Source organism: Lytechinus variegatus, chromosome 17 (assembly GCF_018143015.1).
Source record: "Lytechinus variegatus isolate NC3 chromosome 17, Lvar_3.0, whole genome shotgun sequence".
Classification (NCBI taxonomy): domain Eukaryota; kingdom Metazoa; phylum Echinodermata; class Echinoidea; order Temnopleuroida; family Toxopneustidae; genus Lytechinus; species Lytechinus variegatus.
Window position 1 is genome coordinate 11,266,147 of NC_054756.1, and position 23,473 is coordinate 11,289,619.

General features: G+C 38.5%; 1 protein-coding gene and 1 pseudogene across 2 annotated transcripts in view; one reads left to right on the plus strand and one right to left on the minus strand.

Moving 5' to 3' along the window:
• The first annotated feature begins 10,954 nt into the window (after positions 1-10,954).
• On the plus strand, positions 10,955-14,292 carry LOC121431238 (annotated as a pseudogene).
• Positions 14,293-16,712: 2,420 nt separating this feature from the next.
• LOC121430925 (C2 domain-containing protein 5-like) overlaps positions 16,713-23,473 on the minus strand; it is a 57,647-nt gene continuing 50,886 nt past the window's right edge. For both annotated transcript variants that reach the window (XM_041628357.1, XM_041628356.1), the window contains 4 exons: positions 23,058-23,113; positions 21,757-21,882; positions 21,125-21,271; positions 16,713-18,221 (listed from right to left, as the gene is read on the minus strand). In XM_041628357.1, coding sequence (XP_041484291.1) covers positions 18,090-18,221; positions 21,125-21,271; positions 21,757-21,882; positions 23,058-23,113 — 461 coding nt within the window. In that variant the 3' untranslated portion in view covers positions 16,713-18,089. The remainder of the gene's footprint in view (positions 18,222-21,124; positions 21,272-21,756; positions 21,883-23,057; positions 23,114-23,473) is intronic.

The window sequence follows — 23,473 nt, forward strand, 5'->3', positions numbered from 1 at the left end:
CCTTAATAGTGAGTTCTAGAAGAATAGCTGCAAACTATATAAAGCTGGCGGATTCTTCAAGATTATCATCATATCATATTAGATCACTTTGATCATCACATCATATGAGATCACTTCACCAGATCAGATCAGAGCAGTTTATGCATCAATGAACTGTTTGCAGTTATTTTGAGAGAGAAATTATCAGTTCTCATCGAGATCATCAACATCATCAACCTGTTCAATGAACACGCTTCAACCCATGGATTGCTGAAATTAACTGTTAATCATCATCAACATCGTCTTCACGGACATTTCAACTCGTTGCAGTGACTCTTATTATTCATCGGACTTCAACCTCAGTTTCATCATCGCCATCATTGTGAATTTTCGCCAGTCAACTGGGATTTTTATCATTTGGATTATTACTTGGATATAGCATCATCACTTCGGGATTTTACATCGGACACTTCAAGAGATTTATGTAAGATCATTATTTGTTTTATTTATGTATAATTATTTCCTGTAATAAAAAAAAGAGGAAATTAAACACAAAGAAGAAATTAAACACTTGTTATTTGTTGCAGTATCGTAACAAATAATTTTGGGGGCTTGTCCGGGAATCGAAAACCAAATTTGTACAAGCCAAGGCAATTTGAAACGAAAACCAAATTTGTATAAGCCAATTTGAAACTAAAACCAGTTTTTCAGGAAACGAAAGCCAATTTGAGACGAAAGTCAATTTGAAACAAAAGCCAATTTGAATTGGAAACATTTTGGAAAGTTCTAGAATATACTGTACTGTGTTATTACTTGCTTGTATTTGTGTATATTCACTATGGCTACATTTGATGTTGAAGAATTTCTTACAATGACAGAATTGTCATATGATCATTTGAAGTCACTGAAGAAGGATGATTTGATAACAGTTTGTGATCATTTGGGTGTATCTCTAGCCCCAGGATTAAAGAAGGCAGAGATAATTGACTTGTTAGCTAGTCACATGAAGCTTACAGAGGAGTCTGAAACTTCTGTTACTGTTTCAGATGATGCTCAGATTCAACTGGCAAAGTTTGAGATGGAAATGAAAATGAAAGAAAACCTTGAAAAGGAGGAAATGAAAATAAAAGAAAACCTTGAAAAGGAGGAAATGAAAATGAGAGAAAACATTGAAATGGAGAAAATGAGATTGGAGTACCAGTTAAAATTGAAAGAAATGGAGTTAGCTCATGCAAATACTAACTCTGCCAAAGATAAATCTCCCCAAGGCTTTGATGTGGCGAAAAACATTCGCCTTGTGCCAAAATTTGATGAAGAGGGAGTTGATACATATTTTGTGTCATTTGAAAAAGTGGCCAAGAGACTGAATTGGCCCGAGGAATACTGGACTCTTCTCCTCCAAAGTGTTTTCGTTGGAAAGGCTGCAAAAGTCTATTCTTCACTCTCTGAAACGCAATCATATGACTATGCTACAGTAAAAGAAACAATTCTCAATGCATATGAGTTGGTACCAGAAGCGTACAGACATAAATTTAGGAACATGCAAAGACAAACAGGCCAGACGTATGTTGAATTTGCTAGGGAACAAGAAATGATGTTCGATAAGTGGTACAGATCACTGAAAGTTGACAAAGATTTTGTTCACCTTAGGGAAGTTGTCCTCCTAGAAGAATTCAAAAAGAGTCTTCCTTTTGGCATTAAATCTCACTTAGATGACCATAGAGTTACTGAAGTCAGTAAAGCAGCCATAGTAGCTGATGAATTTGAGGTCACACATAAAGGTAGTGGAGATAGGCCTCCTTTCAAGAATTATTGGAAAAAGAAAGGTAAAGGGTCATTTGAATCCCACAATAAACCTAGTGAGGGAAAATATGCAAGCAAGGACAAAGACGCTAACAAGAATCAGGCTAGTGGGGGCACAGAATCAACCAAAAGGTCTGAGAGTCGTAGTTCCAAAATTTGTACTCATTGTCATAAATCGGGACATTTGAAAGAATCATGTTGGAAATTGGTTGGAATGCCAACCAAGGTTAAGAAAGACATGGGTTTTGTCAAGCAATCAAGTGTTCCCTCGATGGATTTTGTTCCATCAGAGCCCAATCAAGATGTTGAGAGTGTTTCTCTGGTATTTGCTGATAAAGTCAAACAGGTTGATGAAACTTTTAGAAGTTTTTTGCATGATGGTGAAGTATCCCCTTGTTCGACTGGTGCTGCTGGTAGGTCAGTGGTGATCCTTAGGGATACAGGGGCTGCACAGTCCCTGATGGTGCCAGATGATTCGGCTCTTCCTCCGGAGAGTTCAGAGAATGCCAACGTCTTAGTTCAAGGTATTGGCCCAAATTTCATGTCGGTCCCTTTGCATAAGGTCGACTTAAAGTGTGACCTAGTTAGTGGTCCTGTGACTGTTGGTGTCGTTCCAGAATTACCCATGAAAGGTGTTGATTTCTTGTTAGGTAACGACTTGGCTGGAGATAAAGTTGTTGCATCTCCAGTGGTTTCGGAAAAGCCCGTTGAGGTAGCTGAAACTGAATTGTTGCAGGAAGATTTTCCAGGGATTTTCCCGGATTGTGTTGTTACTAGGTCTCAGACTCGTAGAGCTGAAAAAGATGATGCGGAATCTGCTGATGTAGAGGAGAGTACTGATGTCTGGTTAGCTGAAACCTTTTTCAAGGATTTGAATGGGGATAGTGTTGAAGGCTCTGTTGCTAACAATGATAGTTTGTTTAGTAAATCCTCCCTTGTACAGGCACAACAGGCAGACCCAGAATTAAAAAGCTTGTCACAAAAAGCATGTTCTGAGGCTGAGGCTGATAAGGTTCCTGAGTGCTTTTATGTCAAAGATGACATTTTGATGAGGAAATGGAGACCTCCCCGGAGACCAGCTGATGAAGATTGGTGTATAATTCACCAGGTTGTAGTTCCTCCTTGTTACCGCACAGATATTCTGAAAATGGCTCATGAGTTACCTATGGCAGGTCATGTCGGTATTCGGAAGACAGAAGATAGAATTATGAGGCATTTCTATTGGCCTAAGATGCACAAAGATGTTGTGCATTTCTGTAAGACATGCCACACATGTCAGATTATTGGTAAGGCACAGCCTTCTATCAAGCCTGCTCCATTGATACCCATTCCTGCATTTGATGAACCTTTTACTAGGGTTCTTGTTGATTGTGTCGGACCCTTACCCAGAACGAGGTCGGGTCACAGATTTCTCCTGACGATTATGGACTTGTCTACACGGTTTCCAGAGGCAATACCTTTGAGAAGTATCACTGCAAAGACAGTGGTGCAGGCGTTAGTGCAGTTTTTCACTAGGTACGGTCTGCCAAAGGAAATTCAATCTGATCAAGGGTCAAATTTCATGTCAGGAATATTTCAGCAAGTTATGAAGGAGTTGGGAATAAAGCAGATTAAGTCTTCTGCTTATCACCCACAGTCCCAAGGAGCGTTAGAACGCTATCATCAGACTTTGAAGACCATGATTAGGGCTTATTGTGAAGACTATCCCGATGACTGGGATAAAGGGATCTCATTCCTACTGTTTGCAACCAGGGATTCCCCGAATGAGTCCACAGGTTTCAGTCCATTTGAATTGGTCTATGGTCATGAGGTTAGGGGTCCTCTAAAGCTTATCAAAGAGAGGTTTATGGTTCAGGATGATGATGTAAACCTTCTAGACTATGTGTCAAAGTTTAGAGAAAGGCTCTCAAAAGCTTGTGATGTGGCTAAGGAACACTTAAAAGAGTCGCAGGGAAAAATGAAAGCTCATGCTGACAAAAATGCAAAAGAGCGAAGTTTCAAGCCTGGAGACAAAGTATTAGTGTTGTTGCCTTTGCAAGGTGAGCCCTTGAAAGCTAGGTTTAGTGGTCCCTACATAGTCAAAAAGAAATTGAATGATGTCAACTATGTGATCAGTACCCCTGATCGAAGAAAGTCTCAAAGAGTTTGTCATGTAAACATGTTAAAAGAATACTTTGAGCGAGAGGCTAGTCAGCCAATAGGTACAACACAGGTCAAAGAAGAAGAAAAACGTGTAGATGTACATGAAGAAGAATGCTATGGAAAGACAGATAATGAATTGTCTTATACAGATGTATCTAAGAACGAACCATGTGGTATAAAGTTGTCTAACTCAGAGATGTTAAGAAATATGGATGAGGCATTAAAACACCTGCCTGAAGATCAGAGAAATGATATATCTGGCCTGTTAAGAGAATATGAAAATGTGTGTAAAGACAAACCAGGTCGTACACCTGTAACTGTACATGATGTAGACGTAGGTGATGTAAGACCTATCAAACAGAATCCTTATAGGCTCAATCCAAGCAAGTTGGAAATGGTGAATAAGGAAATACAGTTTATGTTAGATAATGACATAATCGAACCGAGTCAGAGTAGTTGGAGTTCTCCCATTGTAATGGTTCCAAAGCCAGACGGCTCTCAGAGATTTTGCATTGATTACCGAAAGGTGAATGCAGTAACTAAGACTGACTCGTATCCAATTCCTAGGTTAGAAGATTGTATTGATAGAGTTGGAAATTCTGCCTATATCACAAAGATAGACTTGCTTAAAGGATATTGGCAAGTGCCACTGACTGACCGAGCCAAAGAGATATCAGCCTTTGTTACACCTGAAGGCTTGTTTCAATGCAAAGTCATGCCTTTTGGAATGAAAAATGCACCAGCAACCTTCCAAAGGTTGACAAATCAAGTGATTGCCGGACTTGACAATTGTGTCGTATACATTGACGACATCCTAATATACAGTGATACTTGGAATGATCATCTGAATCATTTGCGAGCACTGTTTGACAGGCTGGACAAAGCCAATCTAGTAGTGAATCTGATGAAAAGTGAATTTGCCAAGGCAAAGGTCACATATCTTGGTCATGTGGTTGGTCAAGGGCAAGTGCTACCAAGAGAAGCCAAGATACAAGCTATCTTAGACTTCCCAATTCCCACAACTAAGAAAGAATTGCTCAGATTCTTAGGTATGAGTGGCTTCTACAGGAAATTTGTTCCAAATTTCAGTACAGTGGTTAGTCCTCTGACAAACCTGCTGAAGGCAAAAGTGAAGTATGTTTGGTCTGACGAATGTCAAAGATCGTTTGAGAAATTAAAGGCCATTTTGGTGAATGAGCCTGTTTTGGCAGCTCCAAACTTCACAAAGCCGTTCAAAGTAGCTATTGATGCATGTGATGTTGGAGTAGGAGCAGTATTGCTCCAAGAAGATGAAGAAGGCATCGAAAAACCAGTGTGCTACTTCTCTAAGAAACTCAATCGGTTTCAAAAGAAATACTCAACTATTGAAAAAGAGGCCCTGAGTCTCGTACTAGCCCTTCAGCAGTTTGAGGTGTATCTAACCAATGGAGAGATTACAGTCTATACAGACCACAATCCTCTTGTGTTTTTGGAGAAATTCAAAACAAAGAATCAACGACTGTACAGATGGAGCCTAATGCTCCAACCATTCCCTTTGAAAATTGTACACATAAAGGGAAAGAATAATGTAATTGCTGATGCTCTATCAAGAGTATAAAAAGTGAAATTATTCATGATTTTGACCAAGTGTGTCATTTGAAGAAAACATCTTTGATGTTCATTTATTTTAACATGTTCGTTAAGTACTATATCTTTGTACACGATAACTGTAAATGATTTATCAAGATGACTTTGAACAGTTAAAAGAAAAAATAATCATAAAGAAACCTTTACTACGGTAAAGCTTTCTTTTCCCCGGTGGGGGAGGTGTTACATATATGAATAATTGTAAAAGAATTTTAAAAGCAATTACATTTATCTATTAGTTATTTCCCTTTAAGGATAGCCAAGAATTGTAAAGAACATTCCAGGATGTCTTTTATTATGCAGGCCTTGCCTATGTAAAGGCCAAGGAGTTGTATTGTTATTTCTGAATAGAGATTAGGAACAATAGGCTTAGCTATGTTATTGACACACTGTTGATTTCAATGAGGTCATTCAAGAGTGTTCTGGATTTTGACTGCTCCTGAAAGGAGAAAGTTTTTTTAAAGAAAATGCTAGAACCTTCCTTAATAGTGAGTTCTAGAAGAATAGCTGCAAACTATATAAAGCTGGCGGATTCTTCAAGATTATCATCATATCATATTAGATCACTTTGATCATCACATCATATGAGATCACTTCACCAGATCAGATCAGAGCAGTTTATGCATCAATGAACTGTTTGCAGTTATTTTGAGAGAGAAATTATCAGTTCTCATCGAGATCATCAACATCATCAACCTGTTCAATGAACACGCTTCAACCCATGGATTGCTGAAATTAACTGTTAATCATCATCAACATCGTCTTCACGGACATTTCAACTCGTTGCAGTGACTCTTATTATTCATCGGACTTCAACCTCAGTTTCATCATCGCCATCATTGTGAATTTTCGCCAGTCAACTGGGATTTTTATCATTTGGATTATTACTTGGATATAGCATCATCACTTCGGGATTTTACATCGGACACTTCAAGAGATTTATGTAAGATCATTATTTGTTTTATTTATGTATAATTATTTCCTGTAATAAAAAAAAGAGGAAATTAAACACAAAGAAGAAATTAAACACTTGTTATTTGTTGCAGTATCGTAACAGTCGGTGGACTTGACATAAATTATTTGACTGCCTGGGGTGTGTTTGCTCGGTTAATATGTAATTTTCAGCATATTTGTATTCAAGATTTCCATTTTGAACAACAAAATATAGATTTTCATTTTAATTTTCATTAATTCACCTATACGCATAATGTTTTTTTGCGGTCATGATGTAACAAATAATGCAAATGTAGTATGAGCAGGATCAGATCAAAATGCCTATAAAATATATTGTGTGAGTAGAGTCTATAGTTAGTATCGGTTCCTGTTACCACATCTTAAAAAGTGTTTCCTGTGCATAACACACATGTATATAATACAGTGCGTATCATAAAAAAGTTTACACTTTGAAAAAGCCCTGGGAATTAAAAAATATACAACATGTGGGTATTTTTTACATATAATCTTGGGTTTGGGTCTCATCTATCCAAATGAAAGTAAAAGTTTTGACAGAATGTTACACTTCAGTGAGCACTGTCCATTTCTGTAAAGCTCTCAGAAACCTGTTTGTGCAGAAATGCTCGGATTCACACTGTGTCGAGGGGATAAGGTGAAATCAAACTAACCCTGCGAAACATTTCTCATTCATTTCCCTTGCACTTTTAGTCAATTGAAGTAAAATGGAGCATTCTGTAACAATTTTGCCACCCAAATTAAAATTTTAACACTTAGTAAGCACAACCTTTTCACTGTTTGTGCCAGCTGGATCTGAGGACATAACTGAATCTAAACAAATGTTTATATCAGACATCTCCAGCAATTTTTCACTAAGTTTTTATCATTTAAAGTGGGTTTACATTTCATTATTTATACTTGCTTCTCCAAACTTTTCTCAAGCTTGACAATGATTAACAAAATGAAAATCAAGCCTAAGCCATTTCATGTAAATCAAAGCTCAGTGTAAAGCAAATATTGTCACGATAGCCTCGGTGTGTGGGGGAGTGGGGTGGGCACAATGGCACTTTTCCAAGAGTTTTGGGCAAGGAAACAAGTTAAAAAAGGTAAAAGATATCTTCAAATCAATTTTACTTGTTAGATTCCATGTTCTACATGATTAAGGTCTACTTTTATTCGCATAACTATTTCAAAGTTCTGCGCAAATCATTTTTCACTAACTTTTCAAAAGCAAGTGGTGCCTACTCAAGCAGAAATATTTTTTGACAGTAATATTGTCACCAATGTTAAATTGTGGAAGATTCTTCGAGATATTACAAATGTATAATTTTACAGGATTTTTTCTAAGGGTAAACTTTTTTTTGATACGCACTGTATAGTCAGTATTCAACATGTTAATATTCCTGGAATATTTTTTAGTCATATCTAACACATGTATTTTACTCCTATAACAAGCAAAGATGAAGAGCAAGCAGTCAATGTAATATGTAGTTGTTTTATTGTCCATACATCATTGCACTTGAATGTATATAATGAACAGCAGTATATTCATGTGTATATATTTACAAAGATCTACATGTATACAAATACATTTCTTTTCAAGAATTAATAAAAAAAAGGTCCATATTCTATAAATGATGGTACTTTGTCTTCACTGTACCCTTCTGCAGTAATGTCTCAACTTCTGGCACTGTTCTCATTACCTCAGGGAAGATCTTACATGGATTTAAGTCTTTGAATGGTCAATGATAATGTATTTATAAAGCGCTGTTTATTTAGAAATAAAGTATTGTGTGGGGCGCTACTATTATTACCCCCGCTGTAGCCCAAGCTTCCAGCACTACATGTACATTCACAGAATTATTCCTTCCTACTGTGCACACTATACAAGTCGGACACATTTAAGAATGCATCAACAATGGTACGCCAGGCTTCCTGATCTGACATGAGAGTTGGTAAATCATGTAACAAATTATTTGTATCCCTACACTGTACATGAGTAATCATCAGAATTTAATAGGTCTCCATTCTCTTGTTTTATATTTCCGAATGTCACAAGAGGACTTCACAAAAAGAGGAGTTTTGAGGAAGAGGGGGAAGGAGGTACTATGATACATGTACAATATTAGCTTTTGGAAGTATGCATTAGCTGACAAAGAAAGAATGGTATGCAAACTATAAATGTCATTATTTGGCAGTAGGCCTACATGTACATTATATCACCTGGCAAGAGTTTCATTTACATGTCTTGAATATCATTACAGTACTTGAACAAGGTATACTGGAAACAAGATGTAAACATAAATTTTGTCTAATTAATCGACTGAACTTAAAATATGTCACAATGACCCAGCCACTGCTCAGCTGTATGACAGGGAATCATTTTGTCAGTTTCCTATTGTGCCTCTGTAATAGTGCATATTATCAGTCTATCATACAGTGTACATGCAAAGTCAAATTAGCTCAAGTGAAATATTATATTTATGAGTAAGATTTACATACATGTGCTTTATATGTTAATCATGATGACAATATGTATAACCTGAGAAAAGAAATTACACCCTTTAAATTGCTACATTCAAATAATAGCCAGAATTACACAATATAACAGCTGTGCACTGTAAAAAATGTAGTGGTAATTTAGCACTTTACAGTGCTTGTATAGTGACTGCACTACGAGTGTTGATTTTGTAGTTTAAATTTAAACTAAAAATCAGCAATCGTAGTGCAGTCACTATACAAGCACTGTAAGTGCTAAATTAGCACTTCATTTTTTACAGTGTAGGTAATAATATTGTTGAGTAGCAATCATTTTCACAAAGATACATTATTTTTAATGCAGCAGACCAATAATGGCCTTGCCTAGACTTGGGGCAACACTTAGGAAAATACTGTGACTGGTATCCCCCTGAAAGCCTGTCATATTCATTAAAGGCCTACTACAATTTTAGAAAGACTAGAAAACTCCATCCACATAAGTTCTTGTTTTTAATAATGATAATAATAATAATTATAACATTTGTAGGGTGCTTAACACAGATGTTTCTAAGTGCTCAGTTTTCTGCCTATCAACTAAACTACTGGGGAAATCAAAAAGTAGTCTTAATGAATTCAAAACAAAATTTAAAGAATCAAACAAAATCGAAATGCAAGTTACATGTGCACCTCCATATAGACCAACCCACAACTGATATCAAAACATTAAAAAAAGGGGGTCTTTAGCAAGGTCTTAAATTGATCAAGGGAGTTGGCACTATGGATGTAAGATGGTAATTCACTCCACTGACAACACACAAGCAAGAAAAGATGTGAAGATTTTCTCACAGTAAGCCTATGATATATATTGAAGAACAAGAGGCAAAAGTAGGATTCAGCCAGGTTGCTGCTAAGCGATTTGACAGAATGTATTATTTACATTATCAGCTAATATGATTAAACCTTTATAATGTACAGATTTACATGTCTTATATCCAAAACATTAAATGCATACACCTTTTATGTTGAAAAAAAAGATGAAGGTGATACTATAAGGAAAACAAATACCAACAACTTACAATGAGGAAATGAATAAAGGGGCATTTCATGAAGCAAAAAGCCTACAACACCCGGTATTCCCTGGCAACTACCCATCAAAGGTCTGACAGCTTGCTCAACAGAGCAATCATTGAGCTCTGTTGAGCAAGGGAGCTTCCTCAACAGACCAATCAAATCCCTCTGTTAAGCAGAGCCGAGCCGGGTTGAGCAAGCCTGTTTTCTCAACAGACGAATCACAGACCTTTGTTAAGCAGCTGCTCATGTATATAAATGAGCCAGTCCATTGTCACCAATTTTGTTGTATTGAGGCAAACTTTCAACAATTGGAGCGACAAAAGTTTGTTTTTGACCCTTTAGAGTTGATAGGAATGGGTTCTTTCACTGTGAATGTAGGATAGTGTGATCCTCCACGGAATAAGTTCGGCTAAGCGAGTGAGTATACAAATAATGTGTGTATTTGTGATAAAAACAAGATGAACGTGAATTTTGTCGGTCGTCTGCTCGAGTGTCAAGTGCCCCCGCCGCTCTGGCGGTAATCGGTTGGAGTTTCCGCTGGACGATGACATGTAACTTCACGTCACTTTCAAGTCCTTCACTTCCTTTTGTGTACGAAATTACATGAATAAGATTGTAAATGTTTTTTCTCTCTTGATCTAGAATGGATAAATGCTTGATTTTTTGGCACAGTGACTCAAATTTGTCCATTTCATTGAACCCCCAAATTGCCCAAAACAATTGTAAAATTTATGTCCTTACACTAGACTAATGGAATTATATTATTGTATTTTGTCTACAGACATGGAGCCAGCCAGCCATTCCCTGCAGTGTTCCACCTGCAACAAAACAATCACTTCAGTGTCCAATCTGAATCGTCACGTGATGATTCAATAAGTAGAGAAAGTACAGACTGATGAAGCCAATGACATCGACATCATCTTCAGCTTCGTTTGAGGGGTGGCAGAAGCACTGGGATGAGTGTATGCCAGCCGCAAACCTCCCGTGGGCCAAGAACGATGGGCCACATGGCCTTTTCAACAAGGCTGGTGTTGAAAGAACAGATGGAATTTTCACCGCCCGCTCAACACAAGTTTGAATCGGTGATGTCCTCCATGCTTTCTTTCTTCGCAACCAAGATCTTCTTCTGGTGGCTGGTTGGAGTGCTCGGGCTCAAGATTCGATACCCCAACAGAGAAAGTCCTGCCCCTCCAGATATGTGTACTTGATGTCTTCTTGCAGAAAAGTATAGGCTTTTATATTGTATTCCTTATGACATGTACTTGTGCCCTTTTGATAGGGAAACTCATTGGTTTTTATTATGTGTACTTGATGCCTTCTTGCAGAAAAGTATAGGCTTTTATATTGTATTCCTTATGAAATGTACTTGTGTCCTTTTGATAGGCAACTCAGGTTCATTAACTTGAAAAAGATTTCTGATACGTGGACTTGATACCTGCATAGAAATATAGGCTTTGACAATGTTTGAAGCCAAAGTGCCAAAGATACTTTTATTTTCTTCATGCAGTGCATTTCAGAAAAAAGGGGCATTATTCTCTTCTACCCCCCCCCAAAAAAAAAATAGGGTAAACAAACTGTAGTGAAGGCAAAGGGAACATGTAGCTTCAATGAAAGCTGATGAAATTTTTGAGTTTTCTCAAGGGGGGGGGAGGAATTTTCATGATTTGTTAATGATAATGGTATTTTAATTGATGAATATGCTAATAATTCTTTTGGCATCCCATTGGAGTGATGCAGATGTGAATCAAGTGTCCTAATGCTTCCTGTCCTGCTCTGCCCTTGGACAAGATGATACATTTTTTGTGTTAAGAATAATTGAAGTAAATCAATTAAAACATGGAATATGGTAATCATTGAAAACCAAAAGGCAATTTGTTTAAAGATATCTTGCATGCATCTTATGTTTTTTTAAATTTTTGTATGGGATAAAGTTACAAGTGTTTATTTTGTCTTATCATTTGATTGTCAAGTCCTTATCAAAGATCCATGGCGATGGTGCAGGGTTGTTTCATTTCATCACCAGCGTCCTAAATGAGTGTTGGTAATGTTTGACGACAATTGCGGTTGCATCAGAGTTGGAGGAATGCTATTCAAGGATGGCCCGTGGCCTCATTGCTCGTTTCAAAAGAAAATTGAAAATGATGTGGGATGGCTACAATTTCTTCTCATCGAGCATGCCACAAACATGGAGAAAAATGAACAGTTGCTGTGGCTGAAGCAAACATTGTGGGATTATGACAGCCAGTTTCCAGGATTTATGTGTCATGTCCACTGTGTCCTGAAGGTGAATTGTTTTCTCATATGATTTTTTAAATTTTTATTTATTCATTTTTTATGAAGGTTACAGGCAGTATTGTAATGCTTCCCAGTTTCAAAGTCTGAGCTACATGATCCCCCATTCTATTATTGTTTTGAGTGTGGTATAAAAATACGCTGTTGGATATTTTATACGTGTTTCTTTTTTTTTTCAGACACAAAAGAAGCAATTAGAGCCAGTAAGGGAAGAGAAGCCACCTGAGTATACAGTGTTGGAGGAGAACGAGTCATCTGACTTCATTGATGACGAGGAGCTCTTGGAGATGGCAGGTAAGTCTATTTTTCTTATGTGTCAGTAATCATTTTGCCGTGGTAACAATATATTTCCTAATAATTATGCAAAAATGTTGGGGTTCAAACTACTTCATCAGTTTTTCAACCAAATCTCATAAAATTTGGCTCACACAGTGGTATTTTGTGTAAGATGGGAAAGACATGATTATTTCCATGTGTTTCAAAATGTGTTGCCATGGTAATGGCATATAACAAGAATGAATGTGTGCCATGATGGTAAAATCAGTATCTTTACATTATTGATTTTGTGTGTGTATGTTTTGTGCTTTCTGTGTAGATAAACTCGTGACATCATCAGAATAAGGAGTAAAGACCCAAATGATGACTGCTCGAGATCTGCTGGAAACCAGGACAAGCATTACAGAGACAGTCACTGACCCAGGACTGGAGGGGTTGCAGAAATCGTGGGAGGAGCCTCCACCCGACACATTGCCGATGTATTAGCCCAACATCCATTGTTGCGCCCACGTACTTGCGCCAAGCAAACATCTCCATCTACCTAGTTTTGAAGAAGTAGACAGGCTTGAACTACAGCTGATTAAGCTTGCCCTTGCAACGTATCATATATTGCACTGGGTTAGTATTAGGTCATTGTATAATTTGTGCTTTGTATCTTATCTAATGCTGTTATTTTTGTAATTATTTATTATGTTATATATTGTTCTTTGTATACCAACAGCCGGAATATGATTTTTATGCCAATGTAATTTCTTTTATTTTGAGCATGACAATAAATTTTGAATATCTGAATATCATATCAGCTGACCTTCATTGTCAGATCTCCAACGCAGTTGACGCTCTCCATGATCATGACAAATCTGCTCGATCATTTGTAAAAAATATGAATCGAAATGGGGCTACACCTTTTTCGGTAAATGTCTGGGTGCGGAATCTCCTAAGAAAAGTGCTGCCCAAAAGACTAAATTTGGATGGATGACGTACGCCCAGGCTGCCCCCATGTTGTAATTAAGATGCTAAGGAATCGACCTGCAGTCAGCGTTATGTCATCTCCATCAAAGATTGCCCTACTCGTGGAGGTCGAGGCAGCCAGGCCGTTGGAAGCGCGGTAGGTGTGGTCTAAATATGGTTTAGACACTCCATACAGAGTTCCACGAACCAAGATTTGCTTTTAGCTCACTCTGATCGATGCGACGCTCGAGTATAGAACGCGTAGAGCAGCTGGTTTGTTCCAACGAGCCGACGGCGCGCCGGGAACCAGTGCAGGGTTGGGAGACAGCAAAAGGGAAAAGGCCAACCACAAAGAGGTGGCAAGGCAAAACCCCATGAGCCTACGCAGCAAAGGCGACAGGCTGAGGCTATGGCTGAGAAAGCTTATGTGCTTCAGGTGAAGAAATCACCCAATCATGGGCCTCCAGCGTCAAGTCCAAAACATCGGGGGAAAAAACGCATTGTTGATCGGGTTAGGGACGACAGGTTGTTGGCTGCTGCTCAGATTCCTCTCCCAAACATCAACGTCAAGTCCATCACAAACTTTCTGATCAGGGAGAACAAAAAGGCTAACTAACTGGCAACAGTAGTTCCTACGGCTGAAGAATGATACAGTGTTTGGGCTGTACACAAAAGAAGGATCAAGAAAAGGTTCTTAAACCCATGATGACCTTCAATCCACCCCCTCTTCAGGCGCGAAAAAAAGGCACTCTACCCCAAGGCTGTCATTATTCAGGAGTCATGCAGCTGAAGGTATCAAGCCCCAATGCCAGTTGCCCAGCACCATCAGGCTTTAGCCTTATTCGTCATGGGTATGCATGTGTTTCCCTCAGTGTGTGGGATGAAGTTCGCTCACACACTGCTCACAGAGCGACTGATCTGCCATCACTGCATGGAAAAGCGGAGGAAGAGATAAGGCTAGGAAAAGCTGCAATATTCATGGAATGCGTGGAGCGAAAGTATCCTACAAGAACTTGCCCTTGCATTGAGAAATATGCTACCTGACATGATTGTGGGCAGGAGGGCGATAGACAAGATGTCACCCTGCTTTCAGACTGCATCAACTCTGTCTCCATGTCTAAGGTGTATCGTGTGCTTGAGAAAGGTCACAGCAAATGGCATGCAGAGAGGAAGGATTGGTACCAGACTGTGCTCTACAAGGCACACACTGCCAAATCCTCGGGCACATCTCAACAAGGAATCTTGCCATTCATCAAGCTGCCCGGTAAATACACCCCTCCTATCCAGAAGATGACTCTCCCTTTTCCCCTCACACTCCATCGGGCACATCTGGTAATGGAGATGGAAAAGATGGCTGTCTATCGCCAGAGCATACAGAGCACCAATGCAGATTCTCTGCATTGATGGAACTAGTAGGTACTTTTCATTGCCAATATTGTTATGATAATGGTGATGATGAAAATGATATAAAGATATCGATAGCGATGATGATTAAGATAATAGTGTAAAGTTGATAATGGAAAATCAAAGCAGAATTGACATCAATAACTAAAAGTTGTAATAATGAAATAATTTTACACAGATATAAATGTTAACAACTATGTCACCCATGCTGTTAAATCAGAACAATCCATTACAGAGGACAGCCCTTTGATGGAAGACGTACTTGTGCCACGCAAACATCTCCATCTACCTGGTTTTGAAGAAGTAGAGGGGCTTGAGCTGATTAAGATTGCTGACGACTCTGATGAGCATCTCATATCAGCTGACCTTCGTCGTCAGATCTCCAACGCTGTTGACCCTCTCCATGATCACAACAAATCTGCTTGATCAGTAAAAAAATATGAGTCAAAATGGGGCTATACCCTTTACGGTAGATGTCAGGGTGAGGAATCTCTAGAGAAAAGTGCTGCCCCAAAGACTAAATTAGACGAGGTACGCCCAGGCTGCCCGCATGTTGTAATTAAGATGCTAAGGAATCGACCTGCAGTCAGTGTTGTCATCTCCGTCAAGGACTGCCCTGAAGATCAAGGGGCAGTACAAACACATTGTTGATTGGGTTAGGGATGACAGGTTGTTGGCTGCTCAGATTCCTCTTCCCAAAATCAACACCAAGTCTATCACAAACTTTCTGAACAGGGAGAACAAAAGGGCTAACTACCTGGCATCAGTCGTTCCTAAGGCACCGAGTCACCGGAGAGTACTGACAAGCAAGCCAATGACAGATGCTCCCTCTTTACCTGAATCTATCAACCCCCCCCAACAGGGAGGAGATTCAGTGGCCTTTGAAATGCGTGATGTACGTGGGCAGAAAAGGAAGTTGGACTCTGACTCATTGCAGTCAAGTACTCGACACACTTCACCTGGCTTACCCGCATTACTACCTCATCCCCATACCACGTCTTCGGTACCCAAGGCCCCTGTCCTGATGGTAGTTCCTTCTCAGCCTAGTGCTGCCTCAGTCTCTTTCTTCCCCTCAAGATATGCACCCTTTACCGTCACATCTCCACCACCGCCACCTCCAATGCCAAAATATGTCATGCCTAAGAAGTCTAAGAAGCCATGTGCAGCATGTGGAAAACCAACCTGTGATGGGCGAAGAAAGCGCTATGTGCCATCCAAAGATAAAACAAAGAAAAGTACGAACGAAACATTTACTTTGTGTCCACTCACACGCAAATCAGTGTCTCCTGGCTTTAAGGATCATGTCTATGACAACTTTGATCTCTTCAAAGAATTTGTTGATGCAGAGCTCGCTAAAAATCCTAATTGTTTGGTGGTATTTGCAGGTTTAGGGAGCGTATATGCTTGGATATACGTAAGTATGCTTGTTGGTGCATGATTGCCTTTTTGTTTGTGTGTTTACTGGACAGGTGGATAATTTTCTCTTTGTACGTGTGTTTTGTATGATATTTTGTTTGTGTGTGTTTGCTGGTGGATAACTGCCTCTTTGTATGTATGTATTATTTTCATATGTTTGGGTGTGTTTGTACATGTTTGCTGAAAGATAATTGTCTCTCTCTATGTGTGTTTTACATGGTTGTTTGGGTGAGTGTTTGCAGGTGGATAATTTTCTCTCTGGATGTTTCTGCTGGTGTATTATTGTGTCTTTGTATGTGCGTATATCTTTTTCTTTTTGTCAGCTTGGATGTGTTTGCTGGTGTAGAATTGTTTGTGGGTCCATCAAATTATGCACATCACGACGCAAGCAGACGACGTTTTCACCTTTTTGCTGGTAGATGGCAGCATTCAGAACCATCACAGAATCACTAGTGATCGCGCTCACTAGACCCCGGGGTCATGTACTTGAGAACCGGTATATTCAGCATGGTATGGTTGTAGGCTTTTGCTCAATCAAAGTCAAGCCATTTAAAGGGAGACTATGATGTCATCATCTATTTAATCCATATAAGTAATAATATGGGTTTATTGATGTCTTGAGTCATTCCACCAATCTTTCATTTGGTTTGTTTCAGTTTCCATCGGATGGGAAGCCCATAAATACGTACACGAGAAGTTGGAGATGAATACCACATATGACCAAGACCTACAGAGCCTCTCAATGTTTCAATCAGAGAACATATACCACTATATGATCGAAAGATGAATGTTAGCAAGCCTACTGGAAGTGAACATCAAGATTTAAAATAAGCCAATTATCATCATTATCATTCTAATTTTTTGGTATAATAATGGTTGTGTGCATTAGATATAAAGGTTGGTACTATTGGTTTGAAACTAAAAGGAAAAAAACAAAAACGATGCAATATTTGAACCAGATGTTTCAGATGGTTCACACCTTGTTGACTTTCCTCCAAGTGCAAAATACCCCAGTAAGGCTCAGTAACAGTTACTCTCTGTTTAATATTAATGATCATTACAACTTATGAGCACCTTAAACAGACCTGGTGGGTGTTTCATAAAGCTGTTCGTAAGGTTACGAGCAACTTTAGGCACGACTGGAACATATTCTTAGGTCATAACTCATTACACAGGGATATCACATACATGTAGCACAAGAAAGGATCACCAGTTGTGCGTAAAGTCATTCGTATCTTAAGAACAGCTTTATGAAACACCCACCAGCAAACCATCACAAGAGCAAATTAGTATTCTGCTTTGCCCAAATTATGAATTTTCAATTAAAAAAAAATCATATTTTCTCACTCAACCCTATTTTCATTTCAAGTGTAATTTCCCCATCACATTCTACCATAACTCCCACGGATATTTACCATAAACCTTTCCTATAGCATGATAGCATATGTAGGCCTAAACAAACATTAAGCACTCTATTTCAAACATGCTCATACATGTAGGTGAAGCATACACAATTCAATGCTCATGTACATGGTTACTTAGAACATTACACATATTCGATATCGCTAAGTGTAAAAAAACATGCCATTATTGACAAGACTAGCAATGAGGAGGTTATCGATAACAGCACTAGCATACCTGCTTTTTCTATTCTCGTCTACAAGCAATTAACTTGTCATTGGTGATACCATAGATTTGTTTCAGCTACGGGTGGCAGGTGCAGCCGTGGCAATATGAGGCGAGTTCTTTCCGCTGCTTCCGTCAAGATTCATCGATGAATCTTCATACTGGATGTGAACGGCATCTCCACACACGTGGATCAGGCATTGGCACTGTATGCAGAAATTGAAACGAAATAGAATACACAATTGTATGACAGTTCATTGATTGATATACGGTATATGATCAATTGAATAGTGATTACAATGTAATAAGCTTGGTTACTCACTCTAAGAAAATTGGAGGGTAGTCCCTCATATTCATCGGAAAATGACCAACATATTGTAAAATTGAGATTTGCATACATTTCAAAAATTCCTTGTATGCCTCCAATATCCATTTCTTCCTTCCACCATGGCCACTTTTGAAAAAAATTCACTACGCTGTCTTTGAAAAAAAAAAAATATGCTTCCACAAAAATAGTGTCAAAACGACAATTCTAGTCTGATTAGGGTATGACAGCCTCAAAGTATTAAGGTTGAGGAATAGAATTCAAGAATATCAAAAAGCGAGGATGATGCAATTTGTTCAACAACTTTGCCAATCAATACTCACTCAATATCGCTATAAAAAGCACTGATTTCAAAAATAATATTTTCTCAAAGAGAATATTGTACCTTACAATCAAATGCAATTTATTTCAACTGTTTTTAAATGGCTACAAATTGTGTTTATCTCCGTGTTAAAATGACCAGACTACTACTTGGCTATAATGTTCCATGTTACAATAGTACTACAATGATTTGATAACTTCTGTGATAATAATTCTACTCTTCTAGTGATCCTGTCATTAGAGATTACCAGCCTGATGTTAAATCGGGAAGTGGCATGCTGATAAGGGAGTGGAAAAGGCTGAGTTGAAACTGAGGCACAAGGAGATAGTTGGTGCTGCCCAAACCGGTCGTTTGGGCCTGGGCTGGACTTCTACCAAGAGGTGCCCTAAAATAGCATCCTTTTGGAATGCGTTGCGTATGAAAGTGACTGACTTTAATCCTAATTATTTCCTTTCACGAGATACTGTTTTATTTGGATTACTAGAACCACTTAGTTCATCCACCTTAGCATTTAATTTTCTAATTTTACTTGGTAAACAATTCATTTTGCGATGTAAATACCAAGAGACCCTCCCTAGTTTAAAACAATTTAATTATTATCTTTTATCTTATAAAGTTACTGAAGAAATTATTGCAAAAAAGAAAAACAAACTCAATAAACATAATGTAAAATGGCAAAACATAAACAAGTATTTTTCCATTGCATAAATTGTAACCACTGTAGATTAATATTTTGTGTAATCTTTTTTTTTTTACTTTGTTTTATCTTCTGTTCATGTTGTAGTGGTGTTTTCGGTCATGTTAATACATGAAAATGTCATATTTTTTCAGTTGCGCTATACCCCGGCGATGCCACCAGGTCGACACTGGATATTACTGTACCCCCTATCTTCTTCGGTTAATGGATCGTCCTGTCGGCAGCGCTAGGGTACAATTTTCTTGTGAATTAAGATTATGTTATATGTACTTATACAATGTTCTTTTTTATTGAAGTGCAATATGTTTTGTATACTTTGATTATTTTTATGACGAATAAAAACTGCAAAGATAAAAAAAAAAGAGGTGGTCTGCAGCTTCAGCCCAGGAGCGGCGCGACCTCATCGTGCAGGAGATCAGAGAGGTTGAGGAGGTGAAGAGATGGGCCACAGTGGTTGGCCAGGCCCAGCAGGGCTCATGGACGAAGTGGGAGGGGGCGGAAGCCAGAAGGTTGACATGGTCTCTAGTATGGCAGATGGAGCCACTTCGAATCTCCTTCGTTGTTTGCTCAACCCATGATCTCCTCCTGCCTACACCTGTTAACCTCAGCAATTGGTATAACGAGCCTGATAAGCGTAGTGCTTGTGAAGGCAGAGGTACCCACCAACATATACTTAGTGCCTGTGAGGTTAGCCTGTGTTGTGGAATGTATACTTGGAGGCATAACCAGGTTTTGAAGGTTGTTGAAGAGGCGGTTGCAAAATGGGAGTATGCCCTATATTGATTTTAAGAAGGAGGGGGGCTAAGCCCAGATCAATGGCAAGGTCTATGAGGCCCAGCATCTTGTCCTCAGCTCGTGATTGACAGGTGAGTGTTGACGTGGACAGAAAAGGGAGTTTCCCACAGCATGAGATGATTACAAATCTCAGCCTCAATGTTTTGTGGACTGACTCTGCAAAGGTAATAGTTCTAGGAGAGTTGACTGTCCCTTGGGAGGATAATTTTTACTATGCCTTTGAGCACAAGCTCATAAGATATTCTGAACATGTGGCAGAGTGTACAGGCAAGGGCTGGAAGGTGCTTTGCTTTCCCTTTATTTGGTTGTCGTGGGTTCATAGCAAAATCATTGCCTTGGTGGATTCGGGAGTTGGTTTTCTCAAATAGAGAGAATAAACATGCTTGTAGGGTTGCTTCTGAGGCAGCAGAGAAGGGTTCTGCTTGGATTTGGGCAAAGTATGTCCAAAGAGGGTGACCAGCAATTAAGCAACTTTTTCTTGTTGTTTATTTCTTTCTTTCGTCTCCTTTTGTTTATTTTTTTCTGTTACCAGTGGGGGAAGGTGGTGCTTTGCACTGCTGGCCCACCACCAAGAGGGAGTAGTGTTTCTAACGGGCCGAAACTCCCAGCGACTGGTGGAAAACAACTGAGGATTCCCCCTGGTAGTGCATGAGGCAGCGTTCTTGTGTTTGTTTAACTTAATTCTTGTTGATATGTTTAATAATAGTTTTCTTGTTAAATGCATTTATATTAACTTTGTTTGATGTTCAGTAGTCTGTTTTAGTAGTTACTATTGATTTCCTGTACAATTATGTTGTAATTATTGTGAACATGTTCAGTTTAGTCATTGGACCTTTGTATCATGTATCTATCTTTTAAACCGACTAAATAAAAAAAATGAAAATAAACAAAAAATAAAATAAAAAATTAAATTAAATCAAATAAAAATATATTTCGGAACTCAAAATGAATGTTAAGGAGAGTTACTCACTTGGTTTTTATGAGGACTCTCCTCCATGATGCAATCAATGAGAGCGTAAGCTACAAGGGCATTCCCTCCTAAAGCGGCAACGTGACGTCTCACAATGGCTTTCACTTCAGCGATGAAACTACGCATGAAACCACTCACCCCGCCAGACTGGATGCACAAAGCAAAATAAATAACAGTTAAGGATTAAAAAAAACAGGTACCAATACACCCAGGTGTTCTAATACCAAATGGGGAGTAAAAATTATCTGTCACATTTAAGCACAACCCCTCATTTGAAGTGGATGTCTAAGAAGATTTTAAGGCTAAGTTCAAAAGCAAGACATTGTACAGTGAAAGGGTTAGGGGGGTGGGGTGGTTGAGTTGTACCTCATACTAACTGTCCCTAACCCCAAAATGGGGGAAAATGTGGATAGGTTTAAAAAATAGAAACATTCTTTACCATTCTATACTACATTTTTTTTCTCACAGCAACAGAACAGACAAAATTCTAACAAAAGGCTAAAATGTCAATTTTCCTTTTAAAAAGAGTATTCCTTTTTCCTAAACACATTTGGCATGTGTAGATGGCAAGGAAATACCCAAATGCATCATGAAGGAATACATTCTACAAGAGAAAAAAATGAAGATCTTACTTCTCTCACTGAAGTTGTTTCCCTGATGAAGAAAACATTCAAGTTGCCAAGGTAACGATCGATGATTGCACCGGGGATAATCGCCAAAGGAGTGATCAAAACTTCTGGTCGCCATGGCTTGTTACTCTGAAAAAAAAAACATTAAGAGAAAAAACAATTTGATACATGTACATGTGAATAAATCATAATGATAATAGTGATAATGAAGATAATGGCAATGGAGATGATGATGATAGTGGTGATGATGGTGATAGTAATGATGATGGTGATGATGATGATGGTAACGGTGATGATGGTAACGGTGATGACGATGATCATGGTGATAAAGATGGTGGTGATGACAATGACAGTAATGATAATGATGGTGATGATCATTATGAAGATGATGAGAGTGACATTGATGGAGACGATGGTGGTGATGATGATGATTGATTGTGATAGTGGTGATTGTGATAGTGATGATTATGATGATTGTAATGATGATGATGATCATGGTAATAGTGCGGGTGATGACTTTCATGACGACGATGATAAAATGACATGGTGATGATGATGGAAGTGAATGATGACAACGGAGATGTTGATAATTACATGATGATGGAGATAATATTGCTATCCATATGTAGGAGGATTCAACATTTGGAAAACCTTGAAATCTATTTCCTTCATCATCTCAAAAGCCCCTAAAGAGAGACATACTCTGGCTTATTGAATTACAGCTGAATATACAGAACATGTACAAATACTGCATTTTCATTAATCTAACCATATTGTACAACGCCTACTTAGCTTGTTGTACGCGAGCAAATGGGAGGCTGAATGTCAAACATTCGTACCATTGCACACACAACGTACCATTGCACACACGACGTACCATCTAAATGTAACGTTGCATAGCTCTATGAGGCGACGTCACAATAAGATTCAACTCATTGCGCTCATTCAGTATGAAATACTAGTATGCGTATAGCCTGCTAGCTAAATGCACAATGCTGCATGTCCAAGGTCATGTGCACTTGTGGGATTTTGCTTTTCGCTTTCAATATTTTTGCTCCCTTTTAATAGATTACTGCAGGGGAAAACTTTGTTTTTTCATATTTTTGCTAGATTCCGACGCGTTGCACAACACATATAGCAAATATTCATATTCCTGCAATGGTACGAGATTTTGCATTCGTTGAAAGAAAGAGACGCTCTATTCAGCTCATGGGAAGTCTCACACCATCGCACTCATGCCTATTCGCTATTTGTATAATGAACCTGTATTATCTACATGTACATGTATGATCTGTGTTTCTTACCGCGAGATGAATTCTTCTCTCCAGCTGCATTGGTTCAGCTCCAGATGATGCTCCAGCTTTTGATTACAAATAAAAGAACAGTGAACCATATTAACTTACCAAGCATAAACATGCTACATGTATGTACATGTACGATGAACCTTATCAACATTTCAAGCACATAAACAAGTTATGTTCAGGTTAAAAAGTATACATCCTTATTTTTTAATCTTTGTAGGTCAGAACAATGAACACTATCAGAATATGTGCTGTGTCAAGATAACCACCTTTTGTTTTGTTTTCCACAGACTAAGTGTATGAACTACATGTAGGCTGATATGAACATATTACAGACAATCCAATCTTTCAGACTGCAAACATGAATGATTTTGCTTTAATAAAATACAATCCCCAATAGGATTTTGAATTAACATTAA